General features: G+C 38.2%; 2 protein-coding genes across 2 annotated transcripts in view; one reads left to right on the forward strand and one right to left on the reverse strand.

The window, feature by feature from the left end:
• Window positions 1–22,331, forward strand: part of LOC122350865 (collagen alpha-1(I) chain-like) — a 513,797-nt gene that overhangs the window by 185,376 nt on the left and 306,090 nt on the right. The gene's annotated exons all lie outside the window — the stretch shown is intronic.
• The window catches only part of LOC122350881 (cytosolic carboxypeptidase 6-like), a 51,596-nt gene that overhangs the window by 2,256 nt on the left and 27,009 nt on the right, over window positions 1–22,331 (reverse strand). The window contains exons 5-7 of the mRNA XM_043247648.1: window positions 16,817–16,969; window positions 12,926–13,088; window positions 42–138 (exon numbers count right to left, since the gene is read on the reverse strand). Coding sequence (XP_043103583.1) covers window positions 42–138; window positions 12,926–13,088; window positions 16,817–16,969 — 413 coding nt within the window. The remainder of the gene's footprint in view (window positions 1–41; window positions 139–12,925; window positions 13,089–16,816; window positions 16,970–22,331) is intronic.

Raw genomic sequence — 22,331 nt, forward strand, 5'->3', positions numbered from 1 at the left:
TATTGCTGTGACATTATGAAATATGTGATTGCGTTATGCACCTATTAATGTGTCCGGTGAGTTTGCTTTCATCTATCAGGTTGTTCAGTTTGTAGTAATCCAGGAATGTCCGGGCCACGTTTCTGCCCAGCTTCATGTCTATATGAGGAAATTAAGGAACCTTTAAGATCACATTACATAGATTATTACTGCACTCAGCTGTGGAACCCCACATATATATATTTCTTTTTTTTCTTCAAAGTGACCTTCATATGAATATATATTGGTCTTTTGACTGTTTTATTGTCATTGGTAAAAACCTGCCAGCATTGAAGAGTCAAATACCTTGAGCCCACTCCAACAGTCTGTCTCTGTATTCCTAAAGAGACAGTCGACAACAAAGCAATATTGGAACGCCTCCTAGGCCCCAGCACAGTTAGAGCGTCGGATCCCTCGGAACCTTTAAATCTCAGTTCTGACGTGCCACTTTTAATTGAAAAATAAATAAATAAATAAGAGCCCGATTTTCTCCCATCTCGTACCAACACGACCATTTGCAGTAAATAACTGGCCAATACCCAGCAGAGCAATGCAGAGAGTAAATAAGCGGGACAGTCGAGCCAGCGCTCAGCTCCTCGTGAGGATAAATCAAACGCCTCTCAGTCAAGTCAGCCAAAAGGAAAAAAATGCATCTCATTCCTGCAGTTACTTACAGCCGGAGCTTTATTTAAATTCATGCATCTACTCCACAACCCCCCCACAAGCCTTTCTTCCACCGTGCCCACGTTACAGAGCACATCAATTACCAAAAGCACTGCATCAAAGAGCTGTGAGGGCACTTACAATGCAGCTGAAAGAGTGGGAGCCGTTTAACTCCAACAACCACAAGCCAGACGAACGTTAAACGGAAATCATTTTCTTTTAACCTAAAGGAATAGTTCATCTGCAAATGAAAATTCTGTCATCATTTACTCACCCTCATGTCGTTCCAAACCCGACTTACTTTCTTCTGCCAAACACAAATGGAGACATTTCAAAGAATGTACTGGACATTTTTTCCATGAAACTACAAATAATGGAGATTGGAGCATTCAGGCTTCAAAAAACATGCCAAAGAAGTAGTTCAAATGACAGCAACTCGACGGCATAGAATAACATGGTCATAAACGAACAGACCGAACCAAATATCTGCCCTAGCTTCATTTAGCGATACAGCGGTTTGTTTTATGTCAGATCTTGTTTTGGTTGATCTCCTTCACGAACGTGGTCTGAATGACTCGTTCCAAAATTAAACTGGTGAAGTTTTCAAGGTTGATTCACTAACTCAATAATAAACATCTCACAAAAGATGAGGATTATCAGTGAATAATAGCTTCCATTTGTGTTTGTTCCTCACAAAATATACATAATGCATGAGTCTTATAAACTGCTTTTGTGATTCATTAGATTTTGTGTCTTGTTTGTAGCTGCAATGTCGTCTTTTGTGTTCCACAGAAGAAAATCAGTCAGGTTTGGAACAACCAGTTTTTTTACCTGTGTTTTTAAATGGTACATTTTTAATACAAGATTTCAAAGAAAAACTTGATCTTGTGATATAGATCATACGGTCTATGTGTGCTATGGACTGTGATGGATGTCTGTGTTGCAGGACACTGGCTCAGAATAGATGTTCCATCATGATCTGATAAGGAAGGTTTTCTCCAGCTGTGTGTTGTGGTTAACGGGCTGCTCTTTTGGGGCCGGACATTGTTGATGAATGAACACAGAGGTGTTATTTTTCACCTTTGGCTGTCAGCCCTTTACTGATGTTCTGAGATGACATGTCTGACTGTCAGGGCTGTTGGAGTGAAACAAGAGCCCTGGAAGAAAAACAAGGTGCAAAGCGATTCAGTCGTTTTTTATTTTTATTTTTCCAATTTCTTCCAACAGTCAGAAATCTCCCCGGTCACATAAATCCCAAGGCCATGGCTGGAATCCTATTATCCAAAGCTGTTAACTCATAAACAATCCCTCCTTGATGGGAGTGCACCAATCAAATGACTTTCTGTCATGTCTCGTGCATGTAAATGGCACGCGCATATTCACACCCTAAATGACAATTCAATCCATTTTCTACTCTGATTTAGTTGTGCACTGTGTTATTCATAACCGTATCAGTCGCCAAATATATTATGACCATTTGTCAGTGAAATAAACAGGCGCTCGACATGACCTTGATTAGCAGCGAGGTCAAAGCGTCTGTGTTTAAACCTTCCATCTGGGCTCTCGGATCCAGCCGTTTGCTCATCACCCCCCTGCTCTCAGTGGCCTTGACAGCCACTGCAGTGTACCGAGCCATTCTGGGTTCCATCCCTCACCCAGCGGGCTGATGGGAACTCTCTCCATGACTCCAGCCCCTGTCTTCACACCCCATCTGGCCAGGGTTGCAAACACTGCAGCCCTCCAAAAACAACAGCTATTTTTGGATGCCGGGCAGGGATGATGGTACGGTTCACTTTAAAGGATGACACATAAGACATGGCATGACATGGCGTTTCTGTTATGTTTCTAACGTGTACCGTATTGAGCAATAGCGTAAAAGATTGTATAGAAAATGGCTACTTTAATGGTGCTCAATTGTTTTTGGCTTTGTGGCAACTCAACACAGCACCAAAATAGTTTATTACACAAAATGTTGTGATATATAGAAATATTTAAAAATCACATTACTACTATTAATAATAATAAAAAATGAAAATAATATGATATTATGAAAAATAATTACTGAATTGTATAGCAATAATAATAAAAACGGAAAATATTATATGATAATAATAGTATGATAATATTATAGTATAAGAAAATTATACAAAAAACTATGACAGAAATGCAATTTGAATTGAATTGAATTTTGCATTATTAAGTGCAAATTAATAATCATTATATAATACTAAATAACATTACTATGCAAAATTAAATGTTAATATTAATGGTAATAATAATAATAATAGTTATGGAAAATTACAAGGTGGTTTGTTTTAACATTAATAATAACATTAAATAATTGAAATAATAACAGTGAGTAATACTTTGTTGTAGTATTTCTCAGAACAGAATAGTTATCCATTTGTGACTTGCAAATAACCAGTCGAGAATCACTGGCCTTTTATGTTATCAAGACTGGCAGAAGCAACAAAATATTACGCCAAAGTGTCCTTAATTCTCTCGGATCCATGACATCTTTGCTTTGACCTCGTAAAAAGTTTCAAGCTTCCCCTCGATAAACAGAAACTCTTCCAGCCAGTGAGTATGCACGTTTGTGGAGCCCTGACAGAAATAGCCCGGGACCCTGCCGTGTGCAGATGGCCTCTCCACTTGTGATGTCACATCATACCCATTTATAACAGGAAATATGTGATGGAAGATCTGATGAGGAAGAGGAGAAGACTTCATCAGCATCACAGCTGTGAGCGGGACTCTCCTGTGCTCTGATTGGCTGTTGGCCACAGCCCAGCAGCAACCAGAATGCCTAGAACAACCTGGAAGCAGGGGGAAATGCGAGGTACTGCCAGAACGTGGGATGAGGCCTGTGGAGGGCCGGAATTTTCCAAAACATCCACCGTTCCACCTGGACGGTAGACGAGAGCTGTTGCATAATAATGAGACATGAAGGTTAGGCATCCCGTGTGGTGAAGTGGTCACGATTGCAACAGAAGCCAGACTGCAAACATCATGAGACAGAATTACGCTTCACATTTAATCACTCAGATGTGAAGGGAATCCTAATAAATTGGGTGAAATAGTTTAACATAATTCAAACAGCCTATAAACCAGATGTTCTTACATAAAAAAAAATAGGGCGGTGACTGGTTGTCTACAGAAATTCTCACAAAAACGAACACATTTTACTACTATTTCATTATTATTAATCTCAGGGTTTCAATAAGAAGTTAAAAGTAGATCAATTAAAAACAAAACAAAACACACACACACACATGTAAATGTCCAATCTACAGTTTAAGAAAACAACTCCCAGCTCTGTAAAATCCAATAGGCATGTATTTGGTCTTAATGCAGTCAAGAGCGCTGGATTATTGCACAAATAAGTGCAAGCTGACAGTACCAGCTGTTTTAGGGCACTCAGTCTGTGATTCTCTACATTTTCACCCACTGCAGCAGCTGGCTTTGTATGTTTTTTTTAGCCTACATTTCACATTATTTTAAGAGAAGCTGCATATTTTATATCTATGGCTATGCTAAAAAAAACAATAAATCTCCCTATGAATTTGATAACCTTTTTGCCATCTAGATGATCAAATATAAAGTGGTTTTATTTGTATCTTTAAAAAAATATACTATGTGCATGAAAGGAGGAAATACAAATGCAGGAAATACAACAGTTCAAAAGGCTCTAAAGTCCCAGCATGGCTCATCACACTATGTTGCACAAATCTGGCGGTTTCAGTTAACATATTAATATGCCCAGATTGTTCCCAGATATGTTGTAGCAAAAATCATTTGCGCAATGTTTCATACTGTGCAACATATTGTGCAATTTTTAAGTGCGTTTTCTCATGTAAAGTTGATTAATATACAGCTAAGTCTAAACTGAAATTCCAACGGAAATGCATGAATACATTGAAATAATGCAAGTCAATGTTAGGAAATGCCAGCATGAACTAAACACAATCGCACAACACATTATCAAGCAGTCAGGTTTTCAAATGCTCTTTCTAAAGTCACCCAAAAACTACTTACAGATGGAGCTATAGAGCCTTTTTCAGTTTCCCCTGGGTTTAAATGGGTTAAGCGGTCCGTGTCATTGATGCGTGTGAGGTTTTTAATGTCATCGGCATACGCTCGGATGTTTGGATCGATTGCCGTCTTTGTTGCGACTCAAGGACAGGTCTCCAAGGGGCTGATGAGACGAGACGGAGATAGACGTTTCCATGGCCTGACAAATAATTTGTTTACCGGACTGTGTATCCGCACGCAAACGCTCCCACGCAGACAAACGGACAATGATGGCCCAATGACAAGAAACAAGGCACCCTGGTCTGGAGCCGGCCGTGTGTTAACAAGCAGACAAATTAGAGACAAGAGTGGCATCAATACAGTAGAGTGACAGGCCTGTCACCGGGGTGTCACAAAGTGCCAATTAACAATGCTAATTAAAACAGTAAACAAGAGCACATAAAGTACACAGCTATTGTCTCCCTGCCGCTCGAATTCTCAGTAAGGACCTTTCGTCCGGCCTCTGTAGGGCGAAACCAAAGTTAACAGCCCTGGAGGACAAACTTGGGCTTTAGAATTTCATTTGGCTGGAATCCGAGTAGGAAATTTGAATAAGTGCCTCAACATTCATCTATGTATTTAATCAAATACATCAACTATTCACGCACACATGCATCTAGACAGTCTTCAACTTACGTGAAGTTACTTGGCAGACCGCTCTCTGCCATTTTCCCATCAGAGACAGCCCCGTTGTAGTGTTAATAGGAAGGAGATGACCATGAGCAGTGGTGCTAAAGGGCTGAGATAAGCACTCTGGTATGAAGTATTGGCTTTAAGAGCAATGCAGAGGTACAGTGGCTGGATTGGCCACAGGCTGAATCCGACTACACCCACACAATCAAATCCATTTCATGCCATAAAGCTCTCAAAGACCAGAACACTGCCGTATCTGATGACCTCTCAAGACAATCTACTCCACAGATAGAGAGCAAGAGAGAACCATATCCATTCCGTTATGACCATTAGAAGATTCTTAACTCGCGCTGGAAGACACTGAATGCATCTAAACCCATCTACACCATCAACCAAAGAGTATATAACAGCGATCTGATTGAGACCCAACGATGACAGAACATCTCCTGTCCAAAAATCGGAATCCTTTTAAAGGTTCATTAAATTTCAAAAATTACATTTCTGTCATCAGAAATACCATATATTATCTTGAAAGGTGTTTCAAATGTTTTTTGTCCACATAATAAATGTCAACATGGTCCGAAAAGCACTGGACTGACTTTGAACGGAAGGGACAAATGAAACATTTATCAATATTTATGTTCCACAGAAGGAAGTAAGTCTGGAACAACATGAATTAGAGTAAATGATGACAGAATTTTATTCTTGGGTGAACTGTCCCTTTAAGTGTTCACAATAGCAAGTAATTAAAATCTTAATTTATCACTGCTGCAGACATGCTACACATAAAAATTAGGAACAGCTAATGAGGCATTAAGAGTGTTGCGGTGAGAAAGACACTCTGAATCTGTAGCTTGTGAAGCTACTAGCTATTTATAATTTCATTTAAATTACAGCCAAGCTAGCTTTTTTAAAAAAAAGTACTTAACTCACACTACAAGATAACAAAAAGTAGCTAATTACACTGAAGCTAAGGGGCACTATCTTTTAAATTATATAATTATCAGATTAAAAGATAATAAAAGCTGATTTATGAATGAATTAGAGTGACAGCATCAAAATGAAATAAATAAATGGTATGACCCTTGTCATGCCAAACATTGCCTGCTTTTTTTCTTCTTCATGGAACACAAAAGGAGCAATTAACTGGTTGCTTTTTCCGATAAAATTGCAATAAATAAAAATTAAGCTTTCAAGCACTGAATAGACAGAAAAGCATGAAAATAACACAAATGGGAATGATAACAGATAGCTTTTCAACTATTTTAACATTATTTTCTTGACTCTAAAGCTATTCACAAAATCTGAAAGGCTGAGAAAAATGTTGGGTAATACTTTACAATACAATCTAATTTATTAACGTAATATTGTTAACGTGAACTTTAAAATGAACATAGTTAGTGATAATTGTAACATATATCTACATTTTGTTAAACAATAAACAAATGTAATTTATTACTAAGATTAACAAAGATTAATAGGTATTAAAAAAATTAAATAAATGAATTAATATACTGCTCATTGCCAGTTCATGTTTGTTATTGCATTAACTAATGTTAACAAATGAGACCTTATTTTAAAGCGTTACAGATTGTTGTTCTGGGACTAACAAAGGACATTGATCCAGGATGATGTCTGTCTTGGGTAAATCGTGTTAAGCCTTCTGCAATGCATGCATATGATTTCCACAGTCTTGCTGAGGCCTGTGTATCCCATCATTTTTGTATTACAGGTTACTGTTAACTCAATTTTCTGGAGGATGAAAAGAGCTGTCATCCTTTTTAGTTTGATTGAAAGGGCTAAATTTCAAATATACAGTATGAAAATGGTCTTGTATTGTCATGTTTGAAATGGTATTATTTGGAAATTCAAAAAAGCACCTTCTTATATGCTTTACTACACCTCTGCCAATCAGCCCATTGTTTGGGCTGATCTCATGTCAGCCATTGGCAGTTAACTTGAGGATCAACAGAATTGTCTTTGGAAAAGGCTGTGACTGATGTGAAAGGCAGCTGGATCCACTGAGCCGCCTGATCTGACATTGTGCTTGTGCTGAATCGCTTTATATGTACGGCTCATTCTCAAGACAGCACTGCAACATTTAAGCTGGCTGGATCCAAACCGAAACGCCTGACACTGAAGGGCGGTGCTTGATTGAGTGGGACTTTTATAGCTTAGCCCAGGGATAACAGCTCTCTCTCACTAGCCGTCTGTAGCCTAAAGGACAAAAGGAAATGGCACGGTCGCCATAACACGGTGCGGTTTTTCTCTCTCACGCACCCTTCATTGACGACTGAAAGTAGAAGACTTGTTAACCTGTCAGTCGGTAAAGGGCAGAGGCAAGATTATTGCGAATGTCTCTCTGAAACATTCCCCCATTTCGGGTGTCTAGCACTCTGAGCCTAATACTAATCTTTACCCAAAAGTTAAGCTTTAACCGTAACATGTTGTTTCATTCAAACACCACATCTTTAAATGCCATGTAATTTTAATCAATCGCTAAGCACAGCTTTGATTGTGTCACTGGAAATATTAACACGGATATGATCATTTTAATCTGTAAGGAGAAATCAGAAATGGCTAAAACTGCATGGTTTTATCCCTAAGGACATCTAGCTGTCATAATTAGCACTTATGTCATGTTTCCAGAAAAAGTAAATCAGAATGGATTCTTACATGGATAGCGCGCAGCAGCCAGAGTGTGTCTGCACCACAGATATCTGCTAAACTCAACAAACAAAAACTTTATTCAACACTTTCTGAAGTTCTTAGGACGATGAGCTCTGAGACATCCATACAAAGTGATTTGAAAGTCACAGAGTGAGCTCGCTCCATCAAAGCATCCAGCTGGGTGTTGAACGAGATCCCAGACTCACTCTGCGCTCACCTGTTTTCGACATTCTAACGATGGTGTGTCATCAGAACTTCTCTCCTACTTTTTCAAATGAATTCGGAAACAGCACGACTCGGACAAAAAGCATTATATCAATCCCTCATCAGTTAGGTTTGGTTGCAGATAAATGACAATGAATTGGCGTTTGAAGTGATTACTTACAAAAGCAAATATTCATTAAACTGATTATCTTTAACAATAATTAGGACTGTTCTATAGCTCAGATTAGCAATCGAATGTCTACTTTTTTATAAATATGATTTTATGAAAAATATATTTTTAAACTATCTTATCTAATAATAATAGCAATGCATACTCAAGCATTATGTTGATATGGGAACATTACTGTCTACGAGTCAGAGAGCTCAAATATTTTAATCACATCTTAATTTTTGTTCCATGGATCAACAAAGGTCTTACGGTTTTGAAATGACATGAGGGAAAGTAATTAATGATAGATTTTATAATTTTTTGGGAGAACTAAACCATTATTTTCACAAATTCTACATGTTTCAGTTAAAAGATTAATTTAAAGTGATATACACAAAATCTGGTGTCAATGATGATGTGGGAGACAGTATATTGCTGATGCACACACATTCATTCAGGGCTCATCACACTAAAAGGTCATATCAAACCACACTCTATGCTGTCAATCTAAATTCATAAGATGTCATAACCACCTGCAGCAGCTTCGTACAGAGGCACCTTGCCGCCACAGGCATTAACCAGCTTATATCACCTGGGGGATGCTGTGACGACAATAAAAATCGGTTACAGGTTACCAACGACCGGGCCATGCATCCATCATAAATTTTTTTTTTGTGTGACATTACAGGTGGTGATAAATCATTAAATGTGCTAAATTATTCCCTCGGTGCCGCTGTTCTATATTCCCGATATGCTCAGTATTCTATAATGAGACAAAGGTGGAGTAAAACTGTGAGAAATTGAGCCATTGGATTGAAGGATCCTTTAATGTCTTCTGTCACGAAATGCAGAATTATGGAGTGTGGTGAGATCTCTATCCAGGTGGTGCCACTGTCAACATTAGCGGTACATTATGCATGTGTGTATGGGTGTGTGTTTGTTTAGTGAGGTTAGGAAAGGTGAATTAATTCCTTTGCAGGTAATTATAATGTTGTCATTGTTTTGGTTTTTATCGGGGAGTGAAGTCATGTCTCTAAAGGTCTCTGCTGATAATTTGCACGCTCCATAGACCTGCCAACCGGCCTGTAAAAAGTGGCATGTCACATTCTGGTAACCTCTTTGCCCCCAATCTTTGCACTACATGCCACGGCAAATACCCTTCCACTACTGGAGGCTGACACCCTCGGCCCTCACACACACACACACACACACACACACACACACACACACTACCAGATCTACAACGTAATAACCTTTTAAAAGTCACACCATATTCAGTTTTTTCTAGATTGTTTAGCCATTCTATTACACTAACGCTTTAAAAACAGGGATTTAAAAAACTGTAATACCAAAGATAAAATATGATCAAATGCCTTATATTTTGTGCAGAATACATTTCCAGATCAAATTTTCACTGACATAGTATTGTTTTGAATATTTTTTTTTATTTTTGAATGTTTATGAAATTGTTGTATTTTTGTTTTTAAGCGGTTTATGTCTATACAGTTTTTTTATCCATTTTATTTCAGATATGCAAGATTTGTAGCTCTTCAAGAATTAATACACACTCACATGGTGATATACAATTATCATTGTTAAAAATAAGAAGGATTAACAATGAATAAAATATAATAAATTAAATTCTTCATAGTACAGAAACGTGCTATATGTTATAGAATTTGAAACTATATGTTTTTGTGTTTTTGTAGTTTATTTTGCAGTGCTAATCTATCTTCTATTTGTATATATATAGCTATACATATGAAGGCCAAATTTATGAAAATGTCATTATAAACAGTAAAACGTGCTAAAAGGTGAATAAACGTGTTAAAAGCAGTTCTCACTATGAAAGGCTCATAAACACCTCTGTGTGCCCAAACATGTACACCATAAAGACCGTACAAATGATCTTCTGCTAAAACATGCAAACGACTGTCAAGCTTTACTAAACATCTCGCACACTTCTTCCGTGGCAGGTCCCTCATTGTTAGCTCGTGTTTTGCACAGCTAATAAATAGCACAGCCAACAATCAGCTTTAACCTGTCGCTACTTCACGGCACAGCTGTTTTAAGTGATGGAGAAAAAATGCTGTTTCAAGGAGAGAGGCCTCACAGGTAAGTTATGACTCTTTCCAGCAAGCTGTAAATTGCCTTTTTTGTTGTTTCTATCTTTTCTCTGTCACTAAGGGAAAATAATCTGCAGGGCTGTGGAGTAATTCTACATGGATGGGTTTCTTATTACCGCGACTGGAGCGGCTGGGCCTTGGAGATGACAGCCCAGCGAGGCAGCAGGCGAGCGGAGAGAAACAGTGAAAGCGATGAGGCATCAGTCAGCAGCTTTACTGCTCGCTCTGAGATAAACACCCAACAAATAAATAAATTAATGCAAGAGAGGCCTGTAAATATGAGCGTCTAGCAGCTGGGTGCATGACAGAGCGATACAGGGGTGAAACGCTCACATGTGTGCACACACTCACACACACACACACACACACACACAAGCTCACAGTAAAGTTCAACCAACCCTTTTCCGATCACTAGAGGGCACTTAAGCTACACACATCTCGGGTTTGCACAAAGACACCTTTTAGCTGTGGAATTCACTCCTTTATATAGAGCTGCTTTCAGCCTCAGATTCAGATATGAATCTGCACAGAGCACCAAAATAAATAAAGAAATAAAAATCCAGTTTCCCCAAATCTTTCTGGTTCTGTATTGATTGAGAAACTATGATCTAACAGTGCGTTAGATTTGTGGTCTTCTATCTAAACCTCGTCTAAAAATCTGTGAATAATTTTGCCATGAATTCTTCAGTAATCACTGAATAAATGTATTAAATATTATTCATCTGTCCAGTCAGTGCTGAAATGTTTCAGATCCGACAAATTCTAGGTATTTTAAGTCGGCTGAACGTGACTCCTATTGTTTTAAAAGTCCTAGAATTGCCGCTAATCTTTCCGAATTGTACACCTGTTGGTGTTTGCACAGAAGGGCATACACTGCATCCACATCGACACAACTCAACTACAAGAGCATTTCGGTGCAGGTCTATTGGCTGGCCAACGTCTCTCGCGTGTCTAACAGCCAACCGGGTCAACAAAGCCTCGCTCTCTGATAATGATTCCTAGAATAATTAAGAGATCAATGAGTGAGCATTGCTCGTGGTAAATAAGGGGATGGAGTTGTACGACCAGCATGCAGCTTAAATGCAGGGAAGAGAGCCGAGTTTCAATAGAATGACATTATCACCCCAGCCTTCATTATCGAACCATGACGCCACCCCAGTATGTCGCTCGGTGCACCTACACTGGAGAGATAATTTCAGAAAGTGAGACAGCAGCACAAGTCATTGGCTTTTGTCTACTGAGCTGCAGCATCGATTCAAGAAAATCGGGTCTTTAAACCAGCCATATGTTCCTCGTGAGGAGGAAAATTCAATGAGAGTGGAGTTCTCGATCATTCTAGCTGGAGCAAGAGCCTTCAGGGAAGACGCATAGTTGAGTTGGAAGATCCAACTCACAAACAACCTATAACAACAGGAACCAGCTCCAAGCCTTTTGGACAACCTGTGGGTCCTTTATATAAACAACCAGAACATAATCAGTTCACTCTGAGACAGAACAAATTTGTAGAGGCAAAACAAAATGAGAAGTTTGTCCTTCATCTGATCATTTTATCTTCTCTTCCTCCTTCAGACAGCAGGAGGTTTCAGGGCCAGAGATACCAGAGGAGAAAAAGAGAGAAATAGAAGTGTACAAGGTGGTCTATAAAAATTGAGTGAAGAATTCTGTCAGCTAGCATTCCTATTAAACATAAATAAAAAAACCCCCATCCTATTAAAAAAAAAAAATCCTCTTCACTAACGACTATTTTGTGGCGTGACATGAAAGCGACTATATATATATATATATATATATATATATAGAAACTAAAACTTCATTAGTTCATAACTAAACTAACATTAGTTAACTAGTATAGTTAACAGTCACTTAGAATGAACAATAGTTTATTAATTCATTTATTAATCTTGGTTAGTTGTGCTTGTTAGCAGTTAAAGAATGAACATGAACTAACAGTGAACAACTGTTTTAACTTTAACATTAAGCCAGATTAATAAATACTGTATAAATGTATTGTTTACTGTTCATTCATTTTACACATTAACCAACAGAACCTTGTAAAGTGTTACCTTAATATCAATAATAATATCAAACTATACGAGCAAAGCACATTCATTGAGCAGTATGACAATGAATGTGCAATGACAAGGGTGAGGCACACCATAAATATTTATCTCGTTTTTTCGTCTGATAATTCAGTGCATCCCTAATATATATATATATATATATATATATATATATATATATATATATATATATATATATATATATATATATATCTCAATAATCTTTGATTTACTTTGAACTTCAAATTCCAAATATATATATTTTTAAGTGTAGTGTTATATTATTAGATGAAGTAAGAATAAAAGGATACAGCCATCCTCAGTGTATGGCACAGGTGAGGTGCTTCCTGCTGGCAGGTAGCTGTAGAAGGAGACCTCCAGCGTGTAGCAGTATGATGTGTCATCCAACAGACCACCCAGGAACCGTCGGCCGGTACCAGCCTTGACCACATCACGGTTAAACGATGTACTGGACTTAAGAGGACACACAAAGACATAACACAACAGAATGATTAATTACAGTACAACTAAGAACAGAAACAAACTAAGAGACATACTTGAAAGCAGGGATGTTATTTGTGGTGTTGGTTGCTTTGAGTAAGGTAACCACAGAAAACATTGCTGTGATTGGTTGATAACCCTTTCAGTTACTCACCCGTTTGAATGAATGGGTCAAACTAGTGAAAATGGATATGGTAAACAGCTCCTACTCAGAAATCACCACATTTGATTTAGTCTGAATATAAATTAACTTGAAATTGCTTAGTGTTTTTTTTTGTGAGCACACAGCTCAGTTAAATTAAAAGGGCATCACTACCATACATGCAATGATTATGACACCTGCAGTGTTTACTGAGGATTTGTTGACTAATGGGCTGAAAAGACGGTGACTATAAATAATAGATGAACAACAGTCAGTATTAACAAATAAAGGTACAAAATAAAGTTGTTACTATTTTTGTGAATATAAAATTAAACAAAAATGCTACATTTAACAATTCCAGATAGATAGATAGATAGATAGATAGATAGATAGATAGATAGATAGATAGATAGATAGATAGATAGATAGATAGATATTAAATAAATATATTGTTCATGGTCCCAATTATGTCAGAAGGGACTTCCTTTTTCCCTCATTTCATAAAACAACCACAAACATATGCTCAGAAAACAGCAGCAGCTTTTGGTGACTGACAAAAAAATAAAAATAGCACAATTACCAGGCTGAAAAAAATTCCTCACAAACCCATTTTATCATACTCTAGGCACAGTGCTGTTAAGAGAAAGAAGCTATTGATTGGACTGAGGAAACTATTTATGGATCGCATTGGATTGGCCTGATAATTTATGCCACTTTTTCCATTATAGAAGTACTTAAGTATGCTGGCAACTTTTATCTGCTCTCAACTTTTCCTGCAGTTGTGTGCTTGCTTACACTGCACTCTCCGTGCCTTTCCATGGCTCAGCTATAATGGTTGGTAAATGTTTGCTTTTGCCCAAGAAAGGTGACTGATCTGGTGTCAGTGTGACGTGTAGCTGGTGGCTAAGCGCAGTTGAGACATGACTCTCTCCAGAGGCAGCTCTCCCTCAATATGCTGGATGAACTTTGGGATGGTTGTGTGCTGAATAGGCAGAGAGAAGGGGCAACATGCCAGCTGGAGACTTGCCCTCTATGCCCTCCTGTCACCACACACACACAAACACACAAACGCGTAACGATGCTTCAGAGAGCTTAGCTTCAAACACACACACGATGCATTAGATCCACAAAGACTGAGCTTACCCTTAAATTGTGCACACACAAACACAAACAGCATTTTTAGAGGATCATAAATAATGTGGTGACATTTTTTTCAGCAAAGCAGAGAATAGTCATAGGCTGTGAAAAACGTGTCTTTGTGTAAGAATGAGAGAAGTTCTAGATGGGTGACTGGGCAGTAAAGGTTAGTCCTCTGCCCGTATTCTGCTGGCTGGGCTACTGAAATGTCACACTTCCTGCATGCTGAAGGTCACTGTTGCAGGCTGGAGGAAGTGCATGCTGACAAAGAGAGCGACACAGAGCATTAGGGGCCACAGGGAGGGGAGAGGGGGACCTCCACAATGGGACCATCACTGGAGTAAAACTCTAGGTAAGCAGAATACAGTGTAGTGTTGAGGTCACACACACACACACACACACACACACACACACACACACACACACACACCTCCAACCTCTAGAAAGCAAGCACATCCATCTGTCCATCCACACATTTACTTTTACTTTTCCTCATCTGTCCGTTCGTCCATTTATTTTCTTTCTGTTATTTTATATATATATATTACACACACACACATGCACATACATCTACCTGTTGACCTACTTATTTATCTACCCCTCTGTCTATCTCTAATAATCTATCCACCTACTTTCCTGTCCATCCCATCTTCATATCTGCTATCTATCTACAATCCATCTTCTCACCTGTCTATCTATCCATCTTCCCACTAGCATCATTCTATCCATCTGTCCATCTATCTCTCCATCCATATCTACCTATTTTACATCTATACCTCTTATCCAAAATGCATCTTTTCTTTTTCCATCCATCCACAATCTATTATACATATATTCAATACCACCATCCTGCAATCCAAGTCTGCAATCCGTCCATTCATTACACATCTATTCTGTACATATAATCCAAAATATTATATCCATCTATACATCTATTTTTACTTTATTCATTTTCTGTAAATCTACTTATCTATTCATTTATCTATCAATCACATAACGTCACTACATTTATCAATCAATTTATAACTTAATCTGTTCGTCTTTCCATCAATTACCAATCCGTCCATGTTAATTTATACATTTTGTATTCATTCATTCATCCATCTGTCCATTTTTTTCAATTTATACTATTACATATCATCCAGAACTTCATGCATTAATCTACTATCAGGCTTTGTTTTTTTCCATCCATTAGTTTGCTTTGGTCTTATCATTGTGATCATGGTGTTGTAACTCAAAGATAGAAACAGCATCTGGAAACTATAATGGAGCCCGGATTAATAGAAGAACAAGAAAAAAGAATGTTGAAAGAGTGTAAAGGGTGCAATGAGCTGGAAGACACATCCATCCAAGCAAGCCTTCTGAATACAGACGGCAAAAAAAAAAAAAAACAGTAGTAAATTTGTAAACAAACAAAGCAAATAAAGACCAACCAATCTTTTTGATTCATGTTATCCCATTTTGACACTGAAAACCATGTGGAAATTACCAATTAATATAGCTGTCAAGTAAAAAAATGAGAAGGGGGATGAGATACAGAGGATTCGGTCTGTACCGATGAGCAGACGCAATAATGTCTCTCCAGCTCTGTGTTATGAAGGCACTGGGTGCACGGATGGTTCATGTATCTTCTCAGACGTATATAAGCGTGTCCTCATCAGCATGCGGTTCCAGACTCATCCAAAAGAGCTTCACCGTGGCAAATGGTTAAAGTGTCTCTGCTCCTCTCATATAGACACCTCATCAGCAATATTGAGTCTGGTTATTGTCTTGCTCTGCAGAATTGAAAAGGTTACTTGCCGTCCCCTGGAAAAATAGCTTGTGTTGATACGCTTCGTCTTGGAAACAAAAAATTTGCTAATTTATGGGGCGTATTGAATTTTTGGAGAAAATACCAATAACGCTTTTCCATGCGCCGTTTGCTAATGAGTATGGAGCTGAGAGGGAAAAGGCTGATGGAGATGAAATTCAGCCAATGATTTTCTTTTGCTGAAGAAAAGAAGAAACCTATCAGCGTAACTACAGAGCGCTATCTGGTAACGTCATGCACTATTATGCTGCCATTTTTAATTTTCATTTACATGCAGTCACAAATAATGCAACAGTAACATATTAATAATTTATAGGATATTACACACTGCATTTTGCAGATATTGCAGCAAATCTATATCCTAGTAGTTGGTGGATATGCTCCAACACAATAAAAAGACAGTTATACCAAAAAATAAAAATTGTCATCACAAAATATTTTAGAATGTTGTTAAATTCACATCGCGTAAATTGTTCACATGCAGGGAAAATGTATGTGTATGTACATAAGAGCAGCATCCAAAAATTAAATAGGAGTAAATCAGACCTACACTTTGTGTTTTACAAACAGAAGAGCACTAAAAGGTACCATGAGAATACCCATTAGACTTACAAGAGAGAAGTCAGACGCATTTTGGCACAGGAGTCGAGGAAAGACGGCCTGTCTCTGCCCTCTCTCCTCTTCCTCAAAGACGTTACCATACATGAAGCCATTCATCATGGTGGAGTGGGCGTGCACGTCAATGTAGAACTCCAAACTCACTTTCTGTAAATCACATGGAGAGAGACACAATGATTGAGAGAGATCAGACAGACAAGTGAAGAGATGAGCACATCCTTATCACATTCTCTACAAAAAACAAAAGTCCATACACTTAATACAATGTTAAAAAAGACATCAATGCTGTTTTTGAACTCATATTATTACATTTATTTATTTTTTTGTTAATTGTATAGTAAGTAAAAAGAAAAGAAATAGATACAATAGGAAAAAATATAGAAAAGCTATTTTTTATACAAAAACAAGCATTGCATGTATTCAGTGGATGAAAGAAAGTCATACAGGATTGAAATAACATGAGGGTTTTCATTTCTGCTGGTAACACAGACAGCAAGTGATTGACTGTCCATAGAAAAACAGAGCAAGCAAACATCTTAAATATTAAACTATCAAACTATGCTGTGGTTTCACATCACCGATGCTCCAAGTGCAAAAATAAGCACAGCATTATTCATCACGGTCCTGTGAAAGAGCAACAACACTCCTGGGTGTTTTATAGAACAGCTGTCACAACTGCCATAGTTTAGAGGGATTAATTCATGTTCCTGAGTCAGCAAGCGAAGCAGGCACGCCTCACTACCTCAACCGCGGGCCGGATTCAGGCGTTTAATGCAGAATAAATGATTAATATGGACCGGGAAACTCATACAATAATATTTGTCAGCAAAAAAAACTCACAGAGCAGAAATCCAATCCAGAAACAAATGGCAAAGTGTCACCAGAAAGAAACATCTCAACAAAGAAGACTGAAAATGTGTATATACTTCAGCGAAAGCAGTATAAAGAGACCTGAAAAGTGTTTACATCCTCAAAAAAGCTTTTAAAGTGTTCAAACAGTGGACAATGCTTCAGATACGCCCCCTCTCAAGCCTCCCACACGCCATTTTGGCTCCGTGTTGTCTCAGTTACTGTCTAACAGCGCTGCAGTGCAGGAAACTGCTGCTCCATCATGGCTGCCACATCATTAAGCTTGCGCTTGGCAAGATGATGAGAGAGACACTTGTGTGTGGTTTTGTGTGGAGAGAGGATCACGCTGTCGAGCAGAACGAGGTGTCGCCACGCGGAGGGCTGCTGTTTGATGCACCTTGTGTGTGTGTGTGTGTGTGTGTGTTATTGTGTGTGGGTGAGAGAGAAAGAGTGAGTCACGGAGCTTCGGTGACAAGGCATCAAAAAGAGCATCCAGCTCGGCGTATCTATACGGCGACAAAGTAATGGCCATTTTGTTTGAGGCTGCCTATCTCTCTCCATCCGTTGTGTACATTGCAAGCATCTGATGCAGGCATAATAGGGCCCACTCCTCTACCCTTTGACCCCCTCCCGCGCTCTCTCCGTCTACGCCGAACCTTTTCTTTCTTCATTACGCATTCCGAAGCACACCTCGAATCCCGCGGGTCGTCAGGAGGGGGAGGTAAAGCAGAAGTAAGGAAGAGAGAGCGAGAGAGAAAGAGAAACATCAGGAGTCAAAGACCGAGAGAGAGAGAGAAAGAGAGAGAGAGAGAGAGAGAGAGAGAGAGATGCGAGTGGGGGGAGAGATTGGGCAGCACCCGGTGCTTGAAATTCCGCTCACAGCCAAAGCAATTTCCTAGTGAGCGCAGGGCTGTCAGGCCTCTGATGGCAGGCGGTGAAATATGGTGGCTGAGAGTGGGGCGGCTGCACGCATGCCAGTCTGATGGATGGAGCCCGCAAGGAAGAGGGAGAAACAACACACAGACAAAAAAAAAAGAGGAGGAGGAGGGGAAAATGAAAGAGAGAGAGAGAGAGAGAGAGAGAGAGAGAGGCACTGGTCACTGTTAGGGTAGCTCCATCAGCTCCTTCAAGGGGTTCCCAGTGCGCAGTAAAGGCGGGTAACTGTCTAACCGCCCACACACTCGCCGTGCATTACAAAGTCAGGGTGGGGCCGGTGACTTTGCTCACATGTAGACACGTTCACACACACATTTTTGACCTTTTCTCCTGCTCAAAGAGATGCTTAGGATCACACGCTGTGTAATGGCAATGTATGCGTGAAGAACTGCGTTCTTTCGGCAAGGACCGTTGGCTCATTTTGCACCGTTAACAACATAATTAAGAGTGGAAATGAAATGGCCGCTGCTCCGCTCTGCAAGAGCTGTTCTCTACCTCCGGGTTAGAAGTAACCTTTCAACACTGATTTGGGAACAGGTGCCTACTGTCATGGTGCTTAGATCTTGGAAGACAAAGAAATGGAAAGTGAAGTTGAAAAAAAAGCAAGGCTTTCATACTTGGGTCAATCCTCTCATGTAGAACCATTTACGAAACACACACACACACACACACACACACACACACACACTATGGATCTTGTTTGTTATATGGATTTTAAAAACATGAAAATGTATTTCAGGACAAAGAAAAAACAAACAAACAAACAAATGATTCATTAAAGTAATACTAGAGCTTCTCATATAAAAACAGAAAGTGTATGGAATATTTCTGTTGAAAAAATCAGTTATTACTTTTAACTAAAATTAAAACTAGTTTAAAATTATTTTGTGATATATAAAATATAAATATTACATGAACAGATATTCAGATTCAAAATAATAACAATGACTATAATGAATATATCATTATAGTCATTGTTATTATTTTGAATAGTATAGTAATAAATAATAGTAAAAGAACTTACCATTTTTGTCTTTTTTCTGTTTAGAAGTGTATAGAACAGGTATATGACAAAATAGCAACTTCTACTTAAATAATTAAATAATATCGATATATTACTATGAAATATTATACACTATTAAAAAAATTGCTGAAATACATTAATTGTAAAATGTACCTCTATGATTTGAATTCTTATACGGTTACAAAAATAAAATAAATATAATTTCCATATTCAAAAAACTGTGAAGTGAATATTATCCCAATTACTATAATGCACTGTAAGAAAATTTAAAGAGTTATATAAATTAGTATTATATTATAGTACGAATGAAGGTTCCTTTGGTATACAAAAAAAAAAAAAAAAAAAAAAAAAAAAATTCACATTCATGATGAAAATTACATCCGTCTTGAGATTCCGACTTGATTTTCCTTACGCAATATCAAGGACGTTCGTGACAGAAAAGTACAGTCACCATCTACAGCCCTCAATGTCAACAAACAGACAGCCAATCACACACTCTTAATGTGCTGTCAATCAAAGGTGGACAATACTCTGCTAGTTTAACGCTGATTGATTGTTCAATTAGCATGCGTCTCTGACCTCCAGATTTGTTCATTTGAATTTGTAATTAAGTAATTAAGGGCAATTAAGAAATTAGGAATATGAAAATAGAGCATAATTTGAGTGTTGACGTGTTGAATATTCAAGTACATACACAAAAAAAAAGGAAGTTAATACCATCACACTTTTTGCATGTGAGGATAGCAGGCAAACGTCTATCCGTTCCTTTGAGTAGAAATGGAAGGTCAAAAGAATTTAGTCGGACGAGCACTTATCTAAGGAATAGTAATTAGTCTGGGCTGTTAAGGCCCATAAATGCTCTGCTTATCTGTATGAATTAAGAAATGGTGCTGATTTAAGCAGGATTAGAAGCTGATGCATTTAACCACAAAGCACTTAGCATCAGCAATACCTATGAAGAGAGAACGCAACAGATTCTGCTCGCTCAGAAGTTTGTCCATCCTCCGCAGACGAGGGGAAAAGAAAGAGATTTTGATAATGCAAGACTTGAAATACAGTTGTGATGTGGAAAATATTCTGATTGAGGTCAAAACGCACAATTACATGCAAAGCGAAAGCAGAAAAGGAAAGATGGAAGGCGTCTGTGCGTGTGATCTTTGAAAAGACGGCTCATCAGACAGAGTTCAGATTATATCATGCATTTCAGATGTTTGCCAGGGTGGAAAATGGCAGCGCTCCATAGTGCAACAGTTTCCATCCTCCTTCCTTCATTAGAGACGGTATACACAGCTCTTCAGCACAACACAGATGTGGCTTCAAATTTGAGCTGCATGGGTAAAATGCTAAAATAATAAACAGTTTGGAATGTTGTGAAGACATCCATATGTTCACACACACACACTTTTTCATCACCACCTGCATTTAATGGTTATCCGTGTAAGGCACAAAACAGATTTCAGTACTTCAGTAGGTTGGTATATTAACATTATTTTTATGGTAGAATTTTGCTAACCATAGCTGCCAGTATTTTACCGCAAAATTTACTTTTTTTTTTTTTTTTTTGTACAATGTAATATGTACATAATCAAAAGTTAAAATAAATATTTTAAAATGTTTTACTATTTCAAATTTTTAGCATCATTACAATCAAAGGAAAATTATTAAAACAGAATACATTTTATTTAATTGCAATGTTATTTAACTTTAATACTACTTGTACAGTCAAATAGTTTTCACTGTATTTTTGATAAAGTAAATGTTATTGGAACTGTAGTGTATTTTCTCTGAAGTGGCAAAAAATTTTGTGCTTTTTCCAGTGGAACCACTATTTCGACCATTATTGCCAATAACATTCAAAATGGAAAGAATATGATGATGATACAGAATAACCATTTTTATTTATATGAGGGAGCAACTCTGGAACTAGTATGATGTTTAGGAAACGTAAGCTTAAGATTAAGTCTATATCATTTCTAACCAAACATCAGAAGCTCATCTAATGCGTTTCTTACTTCTCTTATAAACAATACAGTTAAAAACGTGAGAGGGACAGAGAAAGAAATAGAGAAAAAGACAAGTGCAGATATTTCAGAGATTCACTGAATGTGAGATGATGGAAAGACGAAGGACAGGAAGTGATGATGGACGTAAATTGGCCGTAAATCTCAGCAATTGCTTAGAAAGGTGCGTCTGACACCAGAGGACGTCTCAACTCTCTCTTTCTCTGTCTTTCTTTCTCTCTCGTTCTCTCGCAAGGCTGCTTTCTGCCACTATCAGAATCACACACAACAGCTCATACACACACCGCACAGAGAAGGGGGGGGCTTCAAGGTGCAATATTCATCTGGCCGGTCTGACAGGATCTAATACATTTGTTTCAGGCGGAAAATTAATTTTCTAATATTAAAAAGGTCAGAAATGAACCATGGCAATGCCGGCCCTTTTGTCATCTTTAACAAATTATCCAAAATGCTGTTGTCAGATTGGTGGGGATATCTGGGCCATGATGAATGATCGAGGTAATCAGCCAATCAAAAAGAATCCCTCTCTTTCTATGATAAATGGGCTGGAAAAGCAGCGTTTTACGCGGGAGATAGGTCCATTTGTTTCCTTATTCTTTCCCTCTCTCTTTCTTTCTTTCTCTCTCGCTTTCATTTTCCCTAAGCAAATACTTGGTGCTCATGGACAGATTATATACAC

This window comes from Puntigrus tetrazona, chromosome 8 (genome assembly GCF_018831695.1).
Source record: "Puntigrus tetrazona isolate hp1 chromosome 8, ASM1883169v1, whole genome shotgun sequence".
NCBI classification, from domain to species: Eukaryota; Metazoa; Chordata; class Actinopteri; order Cypriniformes; family Cyprinidae; genus Puntigrus; species Puntigrus tetrazona.